The 23,145-nt window shown below is 49.1% G+C and overlaps 1 protein-coding gene across 3 annotated transcripts in view; it reads left to right on the top strand.

Annotated features, from left to right (window-relative positions):
- Positions 1-483: 483 nt before the first annotated feature.
- The window catches only part of LOC147893899 (uncharacterized), an 86,613-nt gene continuing 63,951 nt past the window's right edge, over positions 484-23,145 (top strand). For all 3 annotated transcript variants that reach the window (XM_087385920.1, XM_087385919.1, XM_087385921.1), the window contains exon 1: positions 484-928. In XM_087385920.1, coding sequence (XP_087242046.1) covers positions 919-928 — 10 coding nt within the window. In that variant the 5' untranslated portion in view covers positions 484-918. The remainder of the gene's footprint in view (positions 929-23,145) is intronic.

Here is a 23,145-nt window from a genome sequence, read left to right as displayed (position 1 = left end):
AACATTTTTCTCAACACATTACAAAACTTGGAGTTTCAAGGTTTTTCTCGGATTTTAAAGCTAAAATAGAACTGAATTTCCTAATAGATTTTAAAAATTCGAGAAAATATTTTTTATGGATTGCACTTTCATTGCATATAGCTTGCACGTTTTTTTTAGTGAGCATTGTTAATGCTCTCATGGGAGTAAGGAGCTCAATGGCTTGAGTGAAATTGTATGTGTGAATTTTAGAAACTGCAAAGTGCCGGCCGTAACTGACCCATCACTCTCAAAAGAGCCCTACGTGAGGTGAGCCGAGAGCGGGAGGAGGGAGAGCCTCTAGCCAAGGAAGGGGAGAGGAGGGGGCGATGGAACAGAGGAAGGGGAGGAGTTTTAAAAGAAGAAAGGGAGGAGGAAGGGACACGTGGCAAACAGCCAAAAAAGCGAAAAGAGATGTTAAGCATGTGACCAAAAAGACTAAGCATTTGTATGTGACATCGTCTCTCTCAAGTAAGCCTGTTCGGGCAACACCTCAATTCTGCAAAATCCATGTTTTGCCTGCCTCAATCCAACCCTTTTTTCCATATCTTCTTTGCTTCTTCTCTTCTTCTCTTCCTCTTCTTCAGATCTCCATTTCCCCATCATCGATCCATTTCATCCATTTTCATCCCTTCCTTCCCACCATTTCATCCATCCCCTTGGCCGCCTTGCCTCCCTTCCTGCTCTGCTCCCATTTTCCTCCCCCTACCTCCCTTCTCTCGACATCATCGTGCCAGTTTCCTCCCCCTAGCTCCAGTTTCTCCATATGATCGTGCCAGCCCTGCGCTGTTTTGCTTTTGGACGATCGCGTCCCGTCCTATTGCGGTCTTGACTCTGAAGCTCCTTGCAGTGGAGGGCGGCGACATTTGGACTCGTTGAATTACCTGCTGCCTTTATTTAATGCGAAACGGTAGCTCGCCACTCCCTTTTTTTGCAGCAAATTTTCGTAGATGGGTCGGTGAAGGCTGATAACGCTAACTGTGGCAAGCAAAGGTTGAGATCACATGCTATTCACCACGTTGTGGCTCAATAGACACCTTGCGTCTCGCCCGCCGCCCCCCCCCCCCCCCGTACTTTGAACCACCTTTGTCTTCTTAGGCTGTGTCACGCCTATGCCAATATAGAGCCCTTGGACCTGTAATTCTACATATACTTTTATTGTCGCTTCACCCTTGGCTACCTTCTAGCATATACTTTTATTGCTTAGTATAACATTTAGTTGTGTTTTTATTCCAAAGTCTCTTTATCTCTACTCAAGGTTTATTTATGGCATTTAATGTTTCTAATCCTTGGTTGAAAACGATAACGGAGAGAGCGAGGCGGGAGTTCATGAGCGGGGTGTTTGGGCGTTTTTTCCAGGACCATAGGCGTGAGTGTTGGGAGGGTGTTGTCTTTGAGGAAGTTCCAGCACAGGCTCCGGTGTCTTAGTGCCTTCAAGGGAAGGATGAGGGTGTGTTAGGTAGTGAGTGAAGCAGAGGGTGAGAAGGTACGCATGAAGCCAGCCTCCTTCATACGCTGATACGGTGAGTAGGTGGTTAACGGGAGGGTTTCAGATGAAGACGTGCATTTGTTATTGCATGACACTTTTCGAGGCGTTCCAAGGAGACGGAGAAAGAAAGAAAGAAAGTTTAATAAAAGTCTTCAAAAGACCGAAGACCGAAGGGTCTATGAGATTGAAAGAAATCTGATACAATAAGTTGAATGGGTGGAGCCTCTCCTCGAAGCGTCAATACATAAAAGGCTTCGAAAGACGGAAGGGTCTATGAGATTGAAAGAAATCGATACAATAAGTTGAATGCGGACCCTCTAAGTGGGCATCAACACTTAAGACAAGTACAACATAATCATAATCATCAAAGCACCAATACATAAAAATCTCGGAGCCCACGGAGAGGAAGCTGTGGTGTGGCATCATTGTGATGATCACCCGGAAGTTGGTGGAGAAATCAAGTCTAATAGGGAGCCTGGTGGTGACATAAAACCTATGATAGAGTGTTGGTGATGGTGTTAGAAATGACCCAACAAAGGGTACGCACAGCGGAAGACTGATAGTAATGCCCAGGAGCTCACATAGTGTGGTGTGGGATGTGGAATCACAAACTTCTTAACTTATGTGCATAAAATAGATGTGCAGACTCATCAATAGACAATGAACCAGCCAGAGAGAGAAACCACCAAAATAATATATTTCCGTCCAAAGCTATGGACACAATACAAAAGAGAGATCTAGAGTCCCACCAATGGTGTGGTCCTCTAATCTTACCACAAGGTACTTCTCCTATCTGCTAGCTATCTCTAGACTCGAGCCTATGTGCTCCTTGTCGAGCGTCTGTAGACTCTGTCCAGACTTGATCTCTACACCTTGCTGCCCTGGATGTCAGCCTAGGTGTGCAGCCCTAACTCAGCTTGTCTGCAGCTCTTCAGCCTCCTATACACCTCCTGGATGTAGGCCCTATAGGTACTGATCTGCTGCTCCAGATGATGATCAAATGAGGGCTGGAGGCCCTCCTTTTATAGGCCCCAAGGGGGCTGACAAAAAACCGACCAGCCTGCAGCAAACTGGCTGACCAGTCTGTGGCTGGTCCAGCCCTATAAGGGCTCACAACCCGGGGCCTTTTGGGCCCACACTTCTAGGGCCTTGGCCCTCTTATCAAGGCAAGGGCCCAGCCTATATAAAGGCAGGTCCCTGCCTCATGGCAGCCTCTTTTGCTGCTCTACTAGGCCTCATCCAGCCCTGTACTTCTCCGTACAGCTGCGTGCCACCTGTCCCGGGTCTGCACACCCTCCGTACTGCTCCATACAGTTGCACGCCACCTGTCCCGGGTGTGCACACCCTCCGTATTGCTTCGTACAGTTGCACCACCTGTCCTGGGCCTCCTCTAGGTGTGCTGCCTTCATGACAGCCATGATGCTGTCCATGTGGCAGCCCCTTCCTCTCTTTTTCTGTGGGGTACTGCCCTAGGTCTCCCTCCCCCATGCTCTCCTCATATGGGGGCTTACAGATGGGGAGGTGACCAATCCAACACCCCCTCTCACCGACACATCTAGGCCCAATGCCAACACGTCGATGACTACTTTCTCTTCCCGGCTTTCCATCGAGTGGCTCCTGCTCCGCCAAGTCTGGTTCCGCTTCCGCACACCATCCTGGTACACAGGTCCATCTCTGGTAGCTCCTCCTGGCACCACCTCCTTCAGTTATGTTCCCACCTTCGAACTCAAGCAATCTAGCCGTCACGATTTTCCAGTGGTCCCCCTCATAATGAGTGAACAACTTGGAGTCTTCCAAGCACCATGCTCTGAGGGTTTGTTTCAACCTGTCCTTCCTTTGGCAAGGTCTGCAACCAATGAATATTTCCAGATAACCTGGACCATGAACTCTCATTGAGTTCTGAAGCAGGTACTCCTTTGGCTTCAATACTTTGTGTCCATCACCTTCTAGCAATCTGCGTCCGAGATTTGAAGAAGCCCCAATACTTCCCCTTCTGCCTTCGAAGAAGGCCGATTCCTTCCAATCTTGTATCACTTGAGATAAATGAAGAGCAGAGTTTTTCCACAGCATGCTATGAAGGCTCAAATGCAAAATATCAAGTACATACTAGACTGTTGTACTGCCTATATGTTTGCTCTGGAAGCAAACCCTGTACGTCAATGAGGCACCCGCCAAGAGCCTGTGTAATCCTTCACTGTCCCCTTCTGAAGTAGAGCATCCATCTGACCATGAGACCCCAGGGCCCTCCATGGAATCCATCCTTGTGTTAGTGTCAACAGCCACACACTTGGAAGATACCAAGTGCTCCATGCTGTCCTTCACCTTCACAAAGGCATCTGACTCCTCGTCGACCCACATCTCTAGGTCAGACATCCTCACTGTGATTTCCGGATCAACATATGTGACCTTGGTAACACTCGGTGATGTCACCATGAACAACTCTTTGATTACCACATTTGCTTTGGCCTCTCCTTCTGAATCTGAGTCGGACTCCTTTTTGTTTTTCCGATCCGCCTTTTTCTTTCTGCAGTCCTTTGCAAAATGTCCTAGCGTATCACAGTAGAAGCACTTCTTCTTCAGCTTCCTTTTCGAAGTCTCCTTGTCGTCAGAGTTGTTTTTCTTGGACTTGCCATCGTTAGGCTTGCCCTTTCCTTTGCGAGTGTAATCCTTCGCCAGCATCTCCTTGTCGTCTTTGTCCTCGTTGTAGAGCCTCTCCTGAGCTTCCTCTTGTAGCAGTAATGGACCCAACTCCTCAAACGTCAGAGGTTTGGTCCTCTGTCCTACTGTCACAGTCATACCAAAGCACTTAAAACTCCGAGGTAGTCTCCTCAATACCATCAAGGCCAAATGGCATGAGTTTGTCTTCTAACCAACTGCTGCCAGCTGATCCCTCACCACCTTGACCTTCGTTAAGTGGCTATGTACTGTATCTCCTTCTTCCTCCTCCCCCAGTTTTCTCTCATTCACTATCCCTAACTTTGGAGAGTCTGGGAAACTGGACGGGACCAACTACTCGATCTGGAAAGTGAAGATCTGGAGTCATTTAGTGGCTTGGAAGTTGTGGAAGCTGACCACGGGAGTGGAGGCCAAAGCTGGAGGACATGGTGGACAAGCAAGGGGAGATAGTCATGGCAGTAGACAGAGAGGAGCTCGAAGCTTGGGAAGATAGAGATGCCCATGCCCTGGCATTAATCATAGTCAACTCTACAATCTTGATATGGAAGAAGTGCTAGAAATTACCCAACAGAAGGTACCCACAGCGGAAGACTGATAGTAATGCCCAGGAGCTCACACAGTGTGCGTGTGGGGTGTGGAATCACAAACTTCTTTACTTAATGTGCATAATATAGATGTGCAAGCTCAACAATAGACAATGAACCAGCCAGATAGAGAAACCACCAAAATATATATTTCTGTCCAAAACTATGGACACAATACAAAATTGATAGATCCAGAGTCCCACCAATGGTGTGGTCCTCTGATCTAACCATAAGGTCCTTCTCCAATCTGCTGGCTATCTCTAGACTTGAGCCCGCGTGCTCCACCTCGAGTGTCTGTAGACTTTCCTGTCCAGTGTGTTCTTCTCCACCTTACCGCCTGTGAATCAGCCTAGGTGGGCAGCCCCTGCCAAGCTGTCTGTAGCACATAGGTCCCTGTTCCACTGCTCCAACCTGCTTGTGAATGGCTGCTCCAGAAGGTATGATGATCTCAGCACCTTGCTGCCCTAGAAGACAGCCAAGGTCCAGCCTCTCCCTAGAGCTAAGTCTGCAGCACCTGTTGCACTCTCTCACCTCCTGTAGATAGGCCCAGAGAGTAGGCTTCCTGCTGCTCCTTTCTGCCCTGGAACTGCTGGCTATGCTGGATGATGAATGAGGGCTGGAGGCCCTCCTTTTATAGGCCGAGGGGCCTGTCATAAAAACCCACCAGCCAGCTTCATACTGGCTGACCAGACTGGCCGACCAGTCTGCTGCTGGTCCAGCCCTTTAAGGGCTCACAAAACTAGGCCTTTATGGCCCACACTTTAGGGCTTTTGGCCCTCCAATCTAGGCAAGGGCCCAGCCCCTAGGTCAGCCCTATATAAGGCCTGGTTAGCTGCCTCAAAGCAGCCCAACCAGCCTCTCTCCTGGCCAACCCATGTGCTGGTCTGTCCTGCCTTCTGGTCATCTGCATCTGCTCCGTACCTTGCTTCCAGCCCTCCGTACTGGCCCGTACAGTTGTGCTGTCCGCCTGCATGTCTGCTGCAGATACTCGCAGCCCAAAGACCTCGCTCCAGGCTCTCCAGGATGCTCTTGAGCAGTGCTGCCCACATGACAGCCTTGCTGCTGTCCATGTGGCAGCCATCTCTTTCACTCTTGGCTGAGGTGCTGCCCATGTGGCAGCCCCCTCTCTCACTTCTCTGGGCATCTTCTGCCCTAGGTCTCCCTCCCCCACGCTCTCCTCATTTGGGGGCTTACAGATGGGGAGGTGACCTTTCCAATAAGAAGGAGATACGGTACATAGCCACTTGACGAAGGTCAAGGTGGTGAGGGATTAGCTGGCAGCAGTTGGTCAGAAGATAGCAGACTCATGCCATTTGGCCTTGATGGTACTGAGGAGGCTACCTTGGAGTTTCAAGAGCTTTGTTACGACTGTGACAGTAGGACAGAGGACCAAACCTTTGATGTTTGAGGAGTTGGGTCCATTACTGCTACAGGAGGAAGCTCGAGAGAAGCTCTACAACGAGGACAAAGACGACAAGCCGATGCTGGCGAAGGATTACACTGGCAAAGGAAAGGGCAAGCCTAATGATGGCAAGTCCAAGAAAAACAACTCTGACGACAAGGAGACTTCGAAAAGAAAGCAGAAGAAGAAGTGCGTCTACTGTGATACGCCAGGACATTTTGCAAAGGACTGCAGAAAGAAAAAGGCGGATCGGAAAAACAAAAGGGAGTCCGACTCAGATTCAGAAGGAGAGGCCAAAGCAAATGTGGTAATCAAAGAGTTGTTCTTGGTGACATCACCGAGTGTTGCTGAGGTCAGATATGTTGATCCAAAAATCACAGTGAGGATTTCTGACATAATGATGTGGGTCGACGAGGAGTCAGATGCCTTTGTGAAGGTGAAGGACAGCATGGAGCGCTTGGTACCTTCGAGGTGCGTGGCTGTTGACACTAACACGAGGGTGGATTCCATGGAGGGCCCTGGGGTCTCATGGTAGGATGGATGCTCTACTTCAGAAGGGGACTGTAAAGGATTACATAGGCTCTTGGCGGGTGCCTCATTGAGGTACATGGTTTGCTTCCAGAGCAAACATACAGGCAGTACAACAGTCTGGTATGTACTTGATATTTTGCATTTGAGCCTTCATAGCATGCTGTGGAAAGACTTTGCTCTTCATTTGTCTCAAGTGATACGAGATTGGAAGGAATTGGCCTTCTTAAAAGGCAGAAGGGGAAGTATTGGTGCTTCTTCAAATCTCGGACGTAGATTGCTAGAAGGTGATGGACAAAAAGTACTGAAGCAAGAAGAGTATCTGCTTTAGAACTCAGCGAGAGTTCATGGTGCAGGTTATTTGGAAATATTCATTGGTTGCAGACCTTGCTAAAGGAAGGACGGGTTGAAACAGACCCTTAGAGCATGGTGCCTGGAAGACTCCAGGTTGTTCATTCATTATGAGGGGGACAACTGGAAGATCGTGACAGCTCGATTGCTCAAGTTCAAAGGCGGGAACGTGATTGAAGGAGGTGGTGCCAGGAGGTGCTACCAAAGATGGACCTGTGTATCAGGATGGTGTGCAGAAGCGGAACCAGACGTGGTGGAGCAGGAGCCACTAGATGAAAAGCCAGGAAAAGATTATGACATCGAAAAGTTCCAGAGGACTACGACTAGGGAGTTACTGGAGCATCTTCATCGACGTGTTGGCATTGGGCCTGGATGTGTCGGTGAGAGGGGGTGTTGGAATGGTCACCTCCCCATCTGTAAGGCCCCATATGAGGAGAGCATGGGGGGGGTGAACCTAGGAAAAGAAAGAGGGAGGGGGCTGCCACATGGGCAGCACCTCACACAAAGAAAGGAGAGTACTTGGCAGAAGGAAGCTTGCCTCGAGGGCAGATCTGGCAGAGAATGGCCAGGTGACTGTCAAGGACAGGGCGGAGCAGATCTGCGCAGCATCTCCATTAAGTAACGAAGGGGCGATGACGTCAGCCACTGTACGGATCTGTACAGACTGCTGCAGGACAGTGTATGGAAGGGGTACGGGCAGGACATGGCGCCGGAGAGCAGGGGCTGAAGAGGCTGTAGAGATTGACATCTCTGCTGTTTATACCACATAGCAAAGTCAACCAAACTCAATTTCAGTAGACCAGAACTCTGAACGCACTTGACTGAACTTGACTCACCCTCCTTCTCGCAAGGGCACAATCCTCCAGTCGTGGAAGTCGATTCCCAAGAGCTTCTGAATCAGGGTCGTCCTTCAGCAAGGTCCCTGCCTTAAGGCTCCCACACCTGTGAGCCTCCTACTTGGGCTCTGATACCATGTTAGAAATGACCCAACAGAGGGTATGCATAGCGAAAGACTGATAGTAATGCTCAGGAACTCACACAGTGTGGTGTGGGATGTGGAATCACAAACTTCTTAACTTATGTGCATAAAATAGATGTGCAGACTCATCAATAGACAATGAACCAGCCAGATAGAGAAACCACCAAAATAATATATTTCCGTCCAAAGCTATGGACACAATACAAAAGAGAGAGAGATCCAGAGTCCCACCAATGGTGTGGTCCTCTAATCTTACCACAAGGTACTTCTCCTATCTGCTGGCTATCTCTAGACTCGAGCCTGCGTGCTCCTTGTCGAGCGTCTATAGACTTTCTGTCCAGACTTGATCTCTACACCTTGCTGCCCTGGATGTCAGCCTAGGAGTGCAGCCCTAACTTAGCTTGTCTGTAGCTCTTCAGCCTCCTATACACCTCCTGGATGTAGGCCCTATAGGTACTGATCTGCTGCTCCAGTCTGCTGAGGCTCTGCTGCTCCAGATGATGATCAAATGAGGGCTGGAGGCCCTCCTTTTATAGGCCCCAAGGGGGCTGACAAAAAACCGACCAGCCTGCAGCAAACTGGCCGACCAGTCTGTGGCTGGTCCAGCCCTATAAGGGCTCACAACCCGGGGCCTTTTGGGCCCACACTTCTAGGGCCTTGGCCCTCTTATCAAGGCAAGGGCCCAGCCTATATAAAGGCAGGTCCCTGCCTCATGGCAGCTTCTTTTGCTGCTCCACTAAGCCTCATCCAGCCCTGTACTTCTCCGTACAGCTGCGTGCCACCTATCTCGGGTCTGCACACCCTCTGTACTGCTCCAAACAGTTGCGCACCACCTGTCCCGGGTGTGCACACCCTCCGTACTGCTTTGTACAGTTGCGCCACCTGTCCCGGGTCTCCTCTAGGTGTGCTGCCCTCATGACAGCCATGATGCTGTCCATGTGGCAGCCCCTTCCTCTCTTTTTCTGTGGGGTACTGCCCTAGGTCTCCCTCCCCTGATATGGGGGCTTACAGATGGGGAGGTGACCATTCCAACAGATGGTTGGTATGTGTGATCCGTTGTGGTCTCCTAGCTGTGGCCCTATGTCCGACAAGTGCCATTGTCACCACCGTGGGTGGTGCCTCAGATTTGGTGAGCATGGAGGGAATGTCTCCAAGCCTAATCTGTACCTCAACCTGCTAGCAGTCTGTCGTGTCACTCACGTTGGTCCTCTTATCTACTGTCTCTGTGGGGCTTGCTTGTTCGTGCTGTTTGATCGGAAGGACTTAGTGATCGTGCTTTGAGTGGAGTCTGGCTGTACAACTTGATCTTGCCTGTGTGTCCTGAGCAGATGCTTCCTATGTTGGAGGTTCTCATGAATGAAAGTCACCAGGCATCTTTGATCTAGGTAGGACAAGAAACTGGATAGGGGTCTGAAGCCATCCCTGAAGAGACAGTGATAGCAACCTTGGATCTTAGATACAGGGCATTTGAAAGCGAAGTGCTCCTCCGACTCGTTCTCCTGCGGATCACATAAAGTACAGATGTGACCTTCTCTGAGTATGCCCTCAGCGTGCCCTCTCAATACGAAGTCGGTGTGATGGGACATGGAACTGCTTGATCGATTTTTTGAAGGAGTGGGGGAGGTGGATTCATGTATATCCTGGCGGGTCTATGAAACCCTCCTTTGAACTCTGCAAGCAGTGGTTCCTGTAGAAGCTGAGCTTCACATGAAGTTCACCGGGTGCCAACCAGGTCCCGAATGTGTGTAGCTTGTGGTTGGCACTTGAATGTGTGTAGTTGGCAAAGGAGGGCCAGAGGTGTTGCAGACTTAGCTCACTTGGGGCTGAAGCCAAGGTTGTGGGGAGTAATAAGGTGTTCAGATCATGGACGGAGAGTGTACATAAGCTCGAGGTGGAGCACATGGACTGAGAGATCTAGAGGTACCAAGCGGATAGTAGGAGAACCTTTGGGTAAGATCAGAGGACCATGATTTGGTGGAACTCTCGATTTGTGTTTTGTATTGTGTCCATAGCTTTGGACGGAAGTATATTGTTTTGGTGGATTCTATATTTGGCTTGGATCACTGTCTATTTGCTAGTCTACGAAGTTTGTGATTCCACCCACACCACACATTGTGTGAGCTCTTGGGCTATTCTATCAATCTTCTGATGTGCATACCCTCTGTTGGTCGATTTCAAACCTGGTATCAAAGCCCATATAGGAGGCTCACAAGTGTGGGAGCTTGAAGGCAGGGACCTTGTTGAAGGATGACCTTGATTCAAGGGTCTGACTATACTCTGTGGATGTTAACATGCCCCCCTTCCTGTTGCTAATCTGCCCTCGGGTCAGCCGCGCTAGAGGAGGTGCGTCGTGAGGACTGTCAGTAGGACTGCATAGCGGTCTAGCTATCGTGGAGTGAGGTACGAGCGATACTTCCAAAAATGGGTGGCGTGCATATCCCTGTACGTGCGGATGTGATGTCCGTGGATATTGTGGATGCGGATATAGAGGCGGAGGTCTTGGAATTGTGTAGGATCGATGTCGGTAATGTGCACTATCCTAGTGCTCACAAGACTAGAATAACCTTGGTATAAAGCCCTTGGAAGAAGCGATGACGGTGGTGTTTGCTTTTTGATTTTGTTGTGTGGTATAGCAGCAGAGATGTCGATTTCAGAAGCAGAAACCTCTTCAGCCACTCTTCCTTCTTCCTCCTCCCATCCACTTCGTTCGTTCACCATCCCTAACTTTGGAGAGTCTGGGAAACCGGATGGGACCAATTATACTTTCTGGAAGGTGAAGATCCGGTGTCATTTGGTGGCTCGGAAACTGTGGAAGCTGACAATGGAGTGGAGGCGAAGGCAGCAATCGAGTGTTTTCCTAGAGCAGCCACATGAGCCACCTAACCCGCCAGAGTTGGTTGTCCAACTGTCATCCAAGAGGGCTTTGATGCCTATTTAGGGCTGGATGTGGGGCTGAAAGATGCCCAACCATGGGCCCAATTGAAGGCAAAAAGGCTGGAACACGGCCAGCAAAAGGATACCGACATAGCAGCGCTGCCCAGGCCCCATACAGGTCCTGAAAAGGGCATGACATGTCGACAACAGACTAGAGTATGCTGGTTGCAGGTTCGCAGCAGAGTAGAGCAGGACTGCAGTGGTACGGATATGTTATGAGACCCCAAGGGACAGATGCCCCCCACAAAGTCTACCGACCAGCAGGCCCTTGATGGCCGCCTGCCCAAAATAGCCGACCCATGAGGGTCCATTGGTGCCCTACCTTAGCGTGTTTTTGCTGCTGGTGTTGGTATATATTCGGCAGGTTTCGTACCTGCTTTTGGCATGTATATACGAGATTGTTTTTGGCTATACATCTGTTATATGGTCTCTGTTGGAGTGGTCACCTCCCCATCTGTAAGCCCCCATATGAGGAGAGCATGGGGGAGGTGGACCTAGGGAAGTATAGACTGCCACATGGGCAGAGAATGGGGCTGCCACATGGGCAGCACATGACCTGTCATGTGGGCAGCACAAAGCTATGGAATTCAGGTGCCAAGGAAGGGCCTGGCAGAGGCTGTACAATGGCGAAACAGGGCGCAATTGGAGGTGCAGCATGGCAACCTGTTTGGGCAGGCTTGTGCGCAGGGTTATGGCGTGCAGCAGGTCTTGAACATGGCGGGACAGGTACGGACCTGTATGGCTGCAGTATGGCTGTGTGGCGGGGGTCTGAGGGCAGGTGTGCGGCCTGCAAGAGGGTCTCCAGCAGCAACAAAAGGGCAGCCTAGCAGCAGCCCAAAAGGGCCTGGCTAGGGCCCTTATATAGGGCTGGTCGGACCAGCCAACCAAGTTGGACAGCAAGCAGACTGGTCGGCCAGGATGAGGCTGGCTGGTTGGTTCTATGACAGCCCCTTGGTGGCCTATATAAGGAGGGCATTCAGCCCTCACTTTACATCATCTGGAGCAGCCTTCACAGAAGCAGCAGGAGCAGTCTTCTACCCATCTTGGAGCCTATACTTTGGAGAACCAAGAGACCTAGAGAAGCTGCAGACGGAGCTTGGAGGGTTGCCCACCTAGGCTGATCTACAGGCAGTAAGGTGGAGAGGATCACTCTAGATAGAGAGTCTACATTTGCTCATGGTGGAGGACGCTGGCTCAGAGATCTAGAAGTGCTTGACATCTAGTAGGAGAACCTTTTGGTATTGTATTTTATCCTACTTTGTGGACGGACGGAAATATAAAGAGTTGCTTCTATATTTGTTGCTGAGCATTGTCTATTTACTGGCTTGCACATCTTTGCACATTAAGTTAAGAAGTCTGTGATTCCGCACCCCACACGCACACTGTGTGAGCTCCTAGGCAATACTATTAGTCTTCCGCTGTGCGTACCCTCTGTTGGGTCATTTCTAACAGTCTCTGGATCAGAAGTGTTTTCTTTCTATACATGCATGCACACAGATTGAGTTTGTATTTGAAGTGATGTTGTGTGATCTATCGTTCAAATATCTATTCTGCTGTGTAGGAGTTTGTTGCAGCAATTGATTCTATTTCTGGACACCAAGCAGCAAGAAGTCCTCTTGCAAGTCCTTGCCTTGGATGTCTATCTGTAGAGTGGAGCTGAACATCAGTTGCAGAAAGATATGGTTTTGGGGCTCTTCCCTAAGCCACTGAAGACCTTGATTGAGAGGCACACAGCAAGAAGGAGAGATCAGGAGGATGGGTTACACCTTGTGGCTTCAGATCTAGCATCACTGGAGCAGCTGCCATAGATCTAGTCTCTAGAACTAGTGAAGCAGCATCTTGCTGTCCATGTGCACTCTCGTACTCTTTCTTTGGTCCTAGCCAATTCTCACTATGTATCTTCAGATCTAAGCGTTGGTTTTATAAATACATGGAGTAGGATACATAATAGTACGTGATCTTGTGGGCTAGTAATATTTTATTTTTGGTTGTGTTTTATGGTTTGGGCTAGGCCTAGCTAAGTAAGGCTCATTCACGAGTTTGTGCTGTTTGGTAACATATGATACAAAGAGAACAATGCAACGTTGGTTTGGATATTCAACTATCACACTCACACCTAGGAACCTTGATCGAACCAGCAATGATATGGGCCTTAGATTTCATAGTACCTTGGGCATCTCATCAGTGCATGCCCCTTCATCTCCACTCATATATAAAACATAGAGTGCATAGAGTTGAATCTCATCGATGCTGTGCGGACTCAATCTCACTACTTGCATTGATTTTGGAATTGATGGGATGAAGTTGAGAGCCAGCCCAGCTAGTTGACCAATAGCATACTTGATCTGACTCTTGGTTGTTTGGAGGTGACTACATCAGCGTGGAGTCTGTGGAAGATAAGCTAGGTGGGGCAACTTTCTCTAAGATGATATATTAAAGGCTAAACCGCTTCTATTTTGGAGGCTGGCAATGCAGAGAGGGGGACCACAGGTAGTCTGGCTAGCACAACAATGTTAGATTATTTGCTGATTGTCCTATGGCTGGACCAGTCCTATAGGTTCTGTTAGAATTATAGATATAATTCAGCAGTGACCAATGTAATATAATAAGTTAGTTAGGGGCACTTTTCCCTCATTTAGAGGTTTTTCCCCCTAACTGCAGTTAGTTCACTAACTATGGTTAGTGACTACTAAGGTTTTGTCACTAGGACAAAACCTTATCCTACTCACTTTGTGTTGTACTTTTTTACACTCTATTTTGCAACTACAGCTTCCAAGCTTTCGACTCTCTCACTCTCTCTAGCTCTCACTCTCTCCATTTCCTTCATTTGGTATCAGAGCAGGTTCTAGGCCTTTGAGCCCTCTGCTCCTTCTCGTACCAGCGCCTTGCCTCCAGCTCCAGCCCGCTCCAATCTGTCCGTACAGTCCGTACGACTGTACGGAATCCTGACGCATAGTGTCGTACAGCTCCCGTAATACCTCCGTACAGCTCCCGTAAAACATCCGTACTGCTCCCGTACGGATTGCCGTACATATCGACGTTGCTCCGTCCAGATCGCCGTACTGTGTCGTACAGATCGCCGTACAGCACAGTACGGGTCATCGTACCTGAGCAGTATTCCGTACAGCGCCGTCCGTACCGCGCCGTACATCGCCATCCGTACATCGCCGTACTTGAGCAGGAGCACCTGGACAATCTTGTCGTACTGACCGTACAATCCGTACTGTACCGTACCACCGTACAGTTAGTACTGTACCGTACCTCTTGCACTCTTTACAGATTTGTGTGCATTTCTGCATTTTCAGATCTGTACTTGCAGATTTTCACAGGTTGCATTTAGCCACAGGTGTTCTTTGGCAGGCACATCTTGCAGAAAACCATAGTTTGGTTCAGTTGTTTGGGAGTATATTTGAGGCATTTCGCAGTGCCCTGAACTTATATCCGTTTGGTGATTGATCAGCCTTGTACATGACATTGGCACTACAAGGGGGTGTTAGAATTATAGATATAATTCAGCAGTGACCAATGTAATATAATAAGTTAGTTAGGGGCACTTTTCCCTCATTTAGAGGTTTTTCCCCCTAACTGCAGTTAGTTCACTAACTATGGTTAGTGACTACTAAGGTTTTGTCACTAGGACAAAACCTTATCCTACTCACTTTGTGTTGTACTTTTTTACACTCTATTTTGCAACTACAGCTTCCAAGCTTTCGACTCTCTCACTCTCTCTAGCTCTCACTCTCTCCATTTCCTTCAGGTTCCTCCTCAAAGGGGAGATAAGATCCCAGACGGTCTCTACGAGGACGAAGTACACCAGGGCATTACACAGATCTAGATAGTTGGGGAGACTCAGCCACCTGAGGGTTTAGAGTGTTTTGAATAGTAGATGCTATTCAACACGGCTATGCAGAGCTTCAGATGTAGGTGCTTAGGCATAGGAAATCCCTCTTTGAGCATGAGAGAGCACTCAGGAGAGACCTCGACTCCATAGAGAGGTTTTGGGAGCAAGAGCTAGGCTCATCGTGGATAGCAAACAGTTTTAAGTTCGCACGACCTGCACTTCAAGCGACTTGAGGCTGGATGAATAGAGTACTCCTTCCACTTCTCATGGTCCCTGTTGGGTGCAGTAGGGTGATAGGATGACACACAAGTTTTTTCAGAGTATGGGACCTAGATCGGCAAGGACTCAGATCCTGTGGTTCAGAGACAAGGAGGGTCTACGCCAATTTAATCTGCATGAGATATGGGAGATCACCACTTCCTTTATAGGCAGCTTTTCAAGGCAAGTGACCACCCCGAAGATATTACGCGTGTGGGAGAAGATCTAGGCAGGTGCCTTTAGTGGTCATGCCTCATATGATGTGAGAGTTAGAGGCACCTTTCACGAATGCCAAGAAGCTTAAGGTTTTGATCATTTCCATCGGTCTTTTGAAGACTTTAGTAAACTCTCTCTCTCTCTCTCTCTCTCTCTCTCTCTCTCGTGGGTGGATGTGCTCGATCCCCATTCGGCCGTGTCTCATCCCCAGTGACATAATCCCACAAATGTTTGCCAACTAAAAGATTGCGTACCATAAAAGTCCATAAAGAGTAATTGGTACCATCCAACTTATCCTCCTGTGTGAGGACGCCAAAGTTCAAACACTTCATTGGGATTGTTTTGAGCCATAATTGCCAAAGAAAACCAAATGCAGCAACTGTCACAAGAAATATCCCTTCCTGGGATTTATAGGTGCACAACACAAATCCCTGCCGGGATATAGTTGCAAGCTGCCTACTGCTCAAAAATTATCCAATCAAAGGCTCAAAATGCCACTAGAATGTCCTTCAAATGCCCAAAAAATGCCAAAATAAGGTGTGGGGGGGATAGGATAGATATTTGCTAGTGGAGGACGATCACCTTACTGGACATGCTCTGTTGGAAAGGTCACCTCCCCATCTATAAGCCCCCATATGAGGAGAGCATGGGGGAGGGAGACCTAGGTCAAGACACGCCTAGAGGGAAATGCCTGGAGAGGGGGTTGCTACATGGGCAACACCTCTCTGCAAAGAAAAGAGAGATAGAGGGGCTGCCACATGGGCAGCCTGTTATGGGCAGCAAACAGGCTGCCATGTGGGCAGCATATTCATGGACTTACTTGGCCAAGAGTGGAACCTTTGGTGGAGTAATCCTGTACAAGGTAGACACATGGCTGGAGCAGATATGTCGCACAAGTTTGGGGCTGTTTGGAGCTCTAGATAGAGGCGGACAGAGACGAGCAGGTACATGTGCAGTACGGCAGCAAGGCAAGGACTATGGGCAGGGTCGTGGCCTGCATCAGACCCCTGGAAGCAGGCCGTACAAAGGTGCAACCATGGCGCTGCAAATATGGCAGGCTGCAGCCACCATAGGGCGGATATGGCCTGGGCCAGTGGCGCAGTGCCACGTGACCAGGCGAGTACAGATGGGCCAGCAAGGAGAGCCCTTGTAGGGCTGAGCCAACCAGGTCGGTTGGCCAGCCAACCTAGCAGACTAGCCAGTTGGCCCATTTAGGGCTGGCTGGTCGGTTGGTTCAAGGGTGCCTTGGCCCTGTATAAAGGGGCCCTTTGGGGCTCCATAAAACATTCTCAGGAGCAGCAGTTCAGGGAGCTGCTCCCTGAGCCAACCAGGTCGGTTGGCCAGCCAACCTAGCAGACTAGCCAGTCGGCCCATTTAGGGCTGGCTGGTCGGTTGGTTCAAGGGTGCCTTGGCCCTATATAAAGGGGCCCTTCGGGGCTCCATAAAACATTCTCAGGAGCAGCACTTCAGGGAGCAGAAGGAGCAGCATACCAGCAACCTATGAGCCTACATCCAGGAGGACACAGAGGCTGGAGAGCTGCAGACCTAGCTCAGCAAGGTGCTGCCCACCTATGCTGATACACAGGCAGTAAGGTGGAGAGGACCATTTTGGACAGAGAGTCTACTACGCTTGAGGTGGAGCATGCGGGCTCAAGTCTAGAGATATCCGGCAGGTAGTAGAAGTACCTTGTGGGAAGATCAAAGGACCACGCTCTAGTGGGACTTTGGATCTATCTCTCTTTTGTTGTGTCCATAGTTTTGGAAGGAAATATATTGTTTTGGTAGCTTCTATATCTGGCTGGATTATTGTCTATTGATGAGTCTACACATCTATGTGATGCACGTTAAGTAAAGAAGTTTGTGATTTCACACCCCACATACACTATGTGAGCTCCTGGGCTATTCTATCAGTCTTCCGTTGTGCGTACCCTCTGTTGGTCGATTTCTAACATGGCCTAGAAAATCTTAGCTAAAGTCTTGGGCTTGTAGTTGCATCTAGATCTTCTTGATATCTTTCATGACACAAATTGGTTTTGTTCAGGATAGGAGCGGATCGGGCAACATCTTCACCTTTTGGGAGGCCACTGATTGGGCAAGATAGGAGTCTATAGTCTCTTATGATCCTTCTCTTGGATTTTGAGAAGGCTTATGACAGCGTGGGTTGGGCCTTCCTTGAGGGAATTATGCAACAGGTGGGGTTTTCAGCACAGTGGATACGTGGGATCTTTTTTATATGCTGGGAGCTCTCACAAGATCCTTAGTGGGCTACACTGTGGCGAGACTGTTCTCCTCATGAGCTCGGTGAGGTACGACTGTCCTTCGGCTCCCTTTCTCTTCCTTTTTGTGGAGGCGGCCTTGGGGACCGGGGTATTACCTATGTTCTTAAGGGGCAGGGTTAGGTATGCGGCTCCCGATTCATTATGAAGAGGAGCTTTTAGAATTGGAGTTCGCATGTGATATGGATCTTTTTCTTGAGGGGGCGGTAGGCTCCATAGAGGGAGTTGTATTGCTTGGGTTTTGGGGCCAAGGTCTGTCGGCTTTCGCACGGAGGAGGAGCTTTCTTTTTTGGGGAGGAGGGGGGGGGACTTATCATGGCTGCCAGGTCGGGACTGTTTCAATAGAGCAGCAGGTTGCCCTGGTCCTAGAGAGTGTTTGTGACAAATTGCTTTATTAGAGTCCCACCAAACTTTCCTTGGCAAGAAGAGCTTGCGGTCAATCAGGTACTTCAAACCACTGCTTGGTACATTGCATGTTGTTGGTGTTTTTATAGAGGATTTACGGGGCAATTCAAGTGCTTGGTGTGCAACCTTTTGTGGGAAGGATCTGATGGCACGCAGAACTCAAGGGTGAGGATGGCTTGGTAATGATTATTTTACCTCATGCAGAAGGGGACCTAGGCATCGTTTCCGAGAGATGGAGAGTAGGGCCGTCCATGGAAAGCTTATTGTATGAGGTCTTACTCCATGTTAAAGTTGCGTAAGGTCTTGCTCCAGCAAGGGCTTCTCAAGAACATCCCGCAGATTGGGGGTCAATGGCAGGCCTCTCAATATCGGATTTTCACATGCACCACTGACAAGGAGCGGTCTCTCCTTGATGAGGAGCTTTATGAGACTTTGGTTTTGAGAGGGCCGCCCTTTGTGGGAGCTACAATGGGATTCCAAAGAGTGGTACTAGCCATCCTTGGTGGGCAGTTGGAGAGGATAAATTGGATCCCCTTTTTGTCCTATACCATCCGTAGTGTGAGAGAGTAGAGTATCTGGGTGTGTGAATGAATTCATGTTGTCAATATTGTGTGAGAGGTAGAGTATCTGGGTGTGTGAATGAATTCATCTGTATTATGCTTCTAGGTAACAAGGGAACGAGGGCATGCTAGTGTTTTAGCATCTAGGTTATGTCACTTTCTCTCAAGCTAAGAGCAGCCCCCTTGTAACCAAGCCGATCTATAATCCCATTAGTGCTCCACTATGCTATGTGAGGAGTACCACATTTAACACCATTCACATGCTCAGCTCCTCTCCTCCCACTCCACAATCTCAATTCATTAGCAAGAAGAGAGAATAGTAAAGGGTCTTCAATCTTTCATTCCACCTCCCAAAACGATGTTTGTAGCAATCCAATGTATCCATTCTTTAACAATGCATCCTTGTTTGTAGCAAGGCCTCCATGAAGCACAAGCTTGTGTGTTTTTAGAGGGCCTTGCTTTCCCCATCAAGGAGGAACTCTCAATTATTAGTATGATTGCCTACGAAATTGGCTATGTCCATTATTGCACCATACATTGAAGTTACACCTAGTACACTTTTTTTCGATGTCAATGGAACACTGCTCTGTCCGTATTATGACTAGTATGTGGGATAGCAGTGCCTAAAAACACATGTCCCATTGCAGGAGTTGGTTTAAGGTAATAAATCCTAATTCTTCAGTTTTGGTTGGTGATAATAGGAATTGCCAATGCATTGGGAGCATTCCTTTGAAGACTGGTACGTGAGAGAGAAAGGTACTGCCCAGTGTCCTTTAGGTACCCGTCTCTATAAGGATTTATTGTCTCCATTAGTCAAAGAACTAAAAACAGAATGAGAGCCGAGTTCTATGACAGAATTGCTGATCCCATCAAAGGTAAATAGAAAGGTTATTGCACGAGGGGTAGATGATAGACCATACACAATTCATGCTTTGCAGTCTTGGAAGATGCATATAGCTCAAGATTGTGGCATGAGAGGTTTGCCCATGTTAGTTATGGAACACTCTTAGAGATGCAGCAAACAAGCAACACGGAGACTCCTTGCCTAAGGAGGCCACATTTAAGGCCAAGGTTACAATGGAGTCCTACACTCAAATATGTGTGGACACATGTCTACTAGGTTGTTTTATGGGGCTTTTACTTTGGAATGACATGGGTGTAAAAGAAGCCTCATGCCTTTGTCTAGTTTCTTGAATAGAAGGCTAGAGTTGAGAATAACCAGGTAAGAAATTAGAAACCTTCTGTTGTGACAGAAAGTACCCCTCTATAGCATGGGATTTAAAGACAGCTAACTTCAGCGCATACAAAAACCTGGTGGCTGAGGGAGAGAATGACATGATGGGACACATGTCTACTAGGTTGTTTTATGGGGCTTTTACTCTAGAATGCCATGGGTGTAAAAGAAGTCTCAGGCCTTAGTCAAGTTTCTTGAATAGAAGGCTAGAGTTGAGAAATATCCAGGTAAAAAGTTCAAAACCTTATGTTTTGACAGAAAGTAAACATCTCAATCAATGAGGGTAAATTTCAATTAGTTAATAAAGGTCTGAATCTGTAATATGGGGAAACAGAGGCCAAGTTGGGGGAAGGTTCAAACCTTATCTAACCTACTTTGCAACCGTGGGTTCAACCCAGCCCTAGTTGGGCTAGAATAGTTTGGTCCTGACTGCCTAAGTATTAGATGTCCTACGTCACTTCAGAAGTCTTAGGTGATTTAAAGCTCCTAGGTAACAGAGGGATAAATTGCGGCCTCCTCGCCTTTCTTGGCACCAATGACTTCATACACCCCCGATAAGATATTACTTCTATATATAAGTGCATTGAAATCATCCAAGTTTGAGGGGAGAACACTTATGATATATTTATCCTTCTCGATGTGCATGAATTCATTGACTCTAGATAAGACATCGCTTCTGAAATCTTTTGCCTGCATACGTGTGGAGATGGGGAAGGGGAACGGTGACAAGGCGAAAACACAAAAGCAACTCCATTTGGAGGACTTCAACAAACGCAGCAACCGGAGCGGTTTGACAGTAGACAGCACCCGGGCCTAGAAGAAAGGGGCCCACCCAAAGCCCATGCCGCTCACCACATCCTCGACCTCTATGGTTACCACCACTATTTCACCACCATCATCCGCCTCATCATCTACGCCACCTCTCTCCTCCCCCTCTCCTGCATCATCATCACAAGTCTCCTCTCTAGTAGCCTCACCATTGGCCCCACCGGCCACGGCTCCATAGTACTTTCCCCTCGTATCACCTCTACCTCTCAGTCAGCCACCCTTCATCACCTCGTCCGGCCTCGCTACTCCTACATACCACTCCCCCGCCTAGATCATCCTGTCCCCACCCTTAGTACAACCTCAGCAGCCCACCTTCATTCCAACCCCTCTCGAGATCCAGTTCCCACTTGGACCAGGACATTTTAGGCCCCCACCAGATGCTTGGGACTCCCTATTGGCTGAGATACACAGGATCCAGGCCCCTCATGCAGAGCTGACACATTACACCCAGGAGTAGTCCCGATATACCCAGGAGCAGGCCCACATTATACACGAGCAGGGCACCCTTATCCAGGGACTCAAGCACGACATCACACAGCTTCGAGAGAAGCTCGGGACCCTTAGAGCAGCGCCTGGAGGGACCCCAGTCACAGAGATGGAGGCACAGATAGCCACGATATAGTCGGCTATAGCAGAGACGACTAGATGGGTGGACGTGGCGAAACGGGAGCCCGCAAAGGCAACCGTTTCAGCAGCCATACAGGAGTAGCAGCAGAGGGCTTCGAAGGCCCTCAACATCCAGATACGAGGGATCACGCGAGACAGCACCAACACCACTACGTCGCCCACGGAGGAGGCGATCACCTTTGTGACCACCACCATGGGGGTCCCCGACCATGGCATAGAGGGAGCATGGCATGTTGGGAGAGATCCCAACCAAGAGCAGCCCCTAGTCATTCGCTTCAGAGATTCACATGCTCGACTAGTGACACTCCGACGCCGAGCCGCTCTATGAGAGCATCCCACCCTGTCCATGGACGAGGATTTGACACCACTGCAGATTGAGGAGCGACGAGTTCTTTTGCAACAGCGGGATGTTGCCCGCAAGGAGGGAAAATGGGCCGTGGTACCCGTCCGGCTCCCATCCGTACTCCCTAGGGGGACGGGGCCTATGAGACTCAGGTTTCCGAGACCCTAGATTGCGCCATTTGGAATTGTAATGGTACCTTATGGTCAGACCGAGGGAACTTCTCGGAGTCTTATACAGGACGAGACAGTCTTTTACACGGAGACACACTAGAGCCCAGAGCGTTCGCTATCGATAGTCAGTGGCTACACATGGGAGTCAGCCTTCAGGGATGAGACGAGGGATACAGGAGGAGTCCGAGGATCAGGCGGGGTCGTAGTATTGTACATGTCTTCCCTCGCTGGAGCCATCTCCAGTGAGAGGAAGGACGCACACTCCCGATTCATGTGGATCTGGATCCAACGCACAGACACCCGTGACCTTTTCATAGCAATATGCTACTTCCCGCCAGACACATCCCACTTTGCCAGAATGGCACGAGAGGAGGGTGAGACATCGCCATATGCACCCTTACATTAGGATATCCCAGACATTTCAGCCCGCGGGGAAGTTCTCCTTATTGGGGACTTCAATGACAGGATGAGCACGCGCCAGGCACCACTCTTGGACTTCGAGAGACAACTCTATCATGCTACCAGACATGGACCTAGACGGAGCAGGTATGACCAAGACCTCATCGGACCGACACAGGCCTATTACACCATATGGACACGCGCTCCTTGATCTGGGCAGGATGCATGATCTCATCATCTACAATGGGCTTGACCTATGGCCCTCCTCAGGTGGCTTTACTTGCTTCCCACACGGGGGGGGGGGCACTAGTGTAGTAGATTACATCATGGGATCCCCTACCTTCACTTCATGTATCACCAACTTCACCGTAGCACCACTCCCTCCAGGAGCTGATCACACATACCTATTCTTCACTATTGCCACCCCATGCTTAGCCACACCACACACACCACATAGGAAGCACGACACCTACCACGACATACACTTTGATCACAGCCTCTCACCGGCCTACTCTGGACGCCTAAACAGACTTCTAACCTACATCGATCACATACCACTCATAGAGGACCGTGCTGCCTTGATTAGTTGTACACTCCACGAGGCTGCCGTCCAAATCTTTCCCCACACCACACGGTCCACTAGACCACCACCTCTTGGTTTTGTACCCTGCAACAATTGGTATGATGCGGAGTGCAAGGCTTATCGCTGACAGCTCCGACTTGAAACCAAATGTCACCTCCCGAACACACCAGACATGGTACGCAAGTACCGACGTCTCGTACGTCAGAAGAAGCAGGCATTTCTTCGTCGAAATGAGGAGTTGCTGCACATTTTGTATAGCAACAACTCTTAAGGATTTTTGGCGGAGATTCGTTGAGCGTAGGTCTCCATCACCCCTCACCGATACGAGAGTCTGGCACACGTATGCACACCATCTTTATGATGTCCCACACCAGCCCACTCTAGATCTCATACACATACGTCGCCCCACCACCTGCACGTTGTTCACCAGAGGGGGAGTCAAGG

The sequence above is a fragment of the Dipteris shenzhenensis genome, chromosome 15 (genome assembly GCF_047967505.1).
Source record: "Dipteris shenzhenensis isolate YYH24624 ecotype China chromosome 15, Dip_SZ_1.0, whole genome shotgun sequence".
Lineage (NCBI taxonomy): Eukaryota > Viridiplantae > Streptophyta > Polypodiopsida > Gleicheniales > Dipteridaceae > Dipteris > Dipteris shenzhenensis.
The sequence above is the reverse complement of the archived record's forward strand: the minus strand, read 5'-3'. Positions and strand labels throughout refer to the sequence as shown.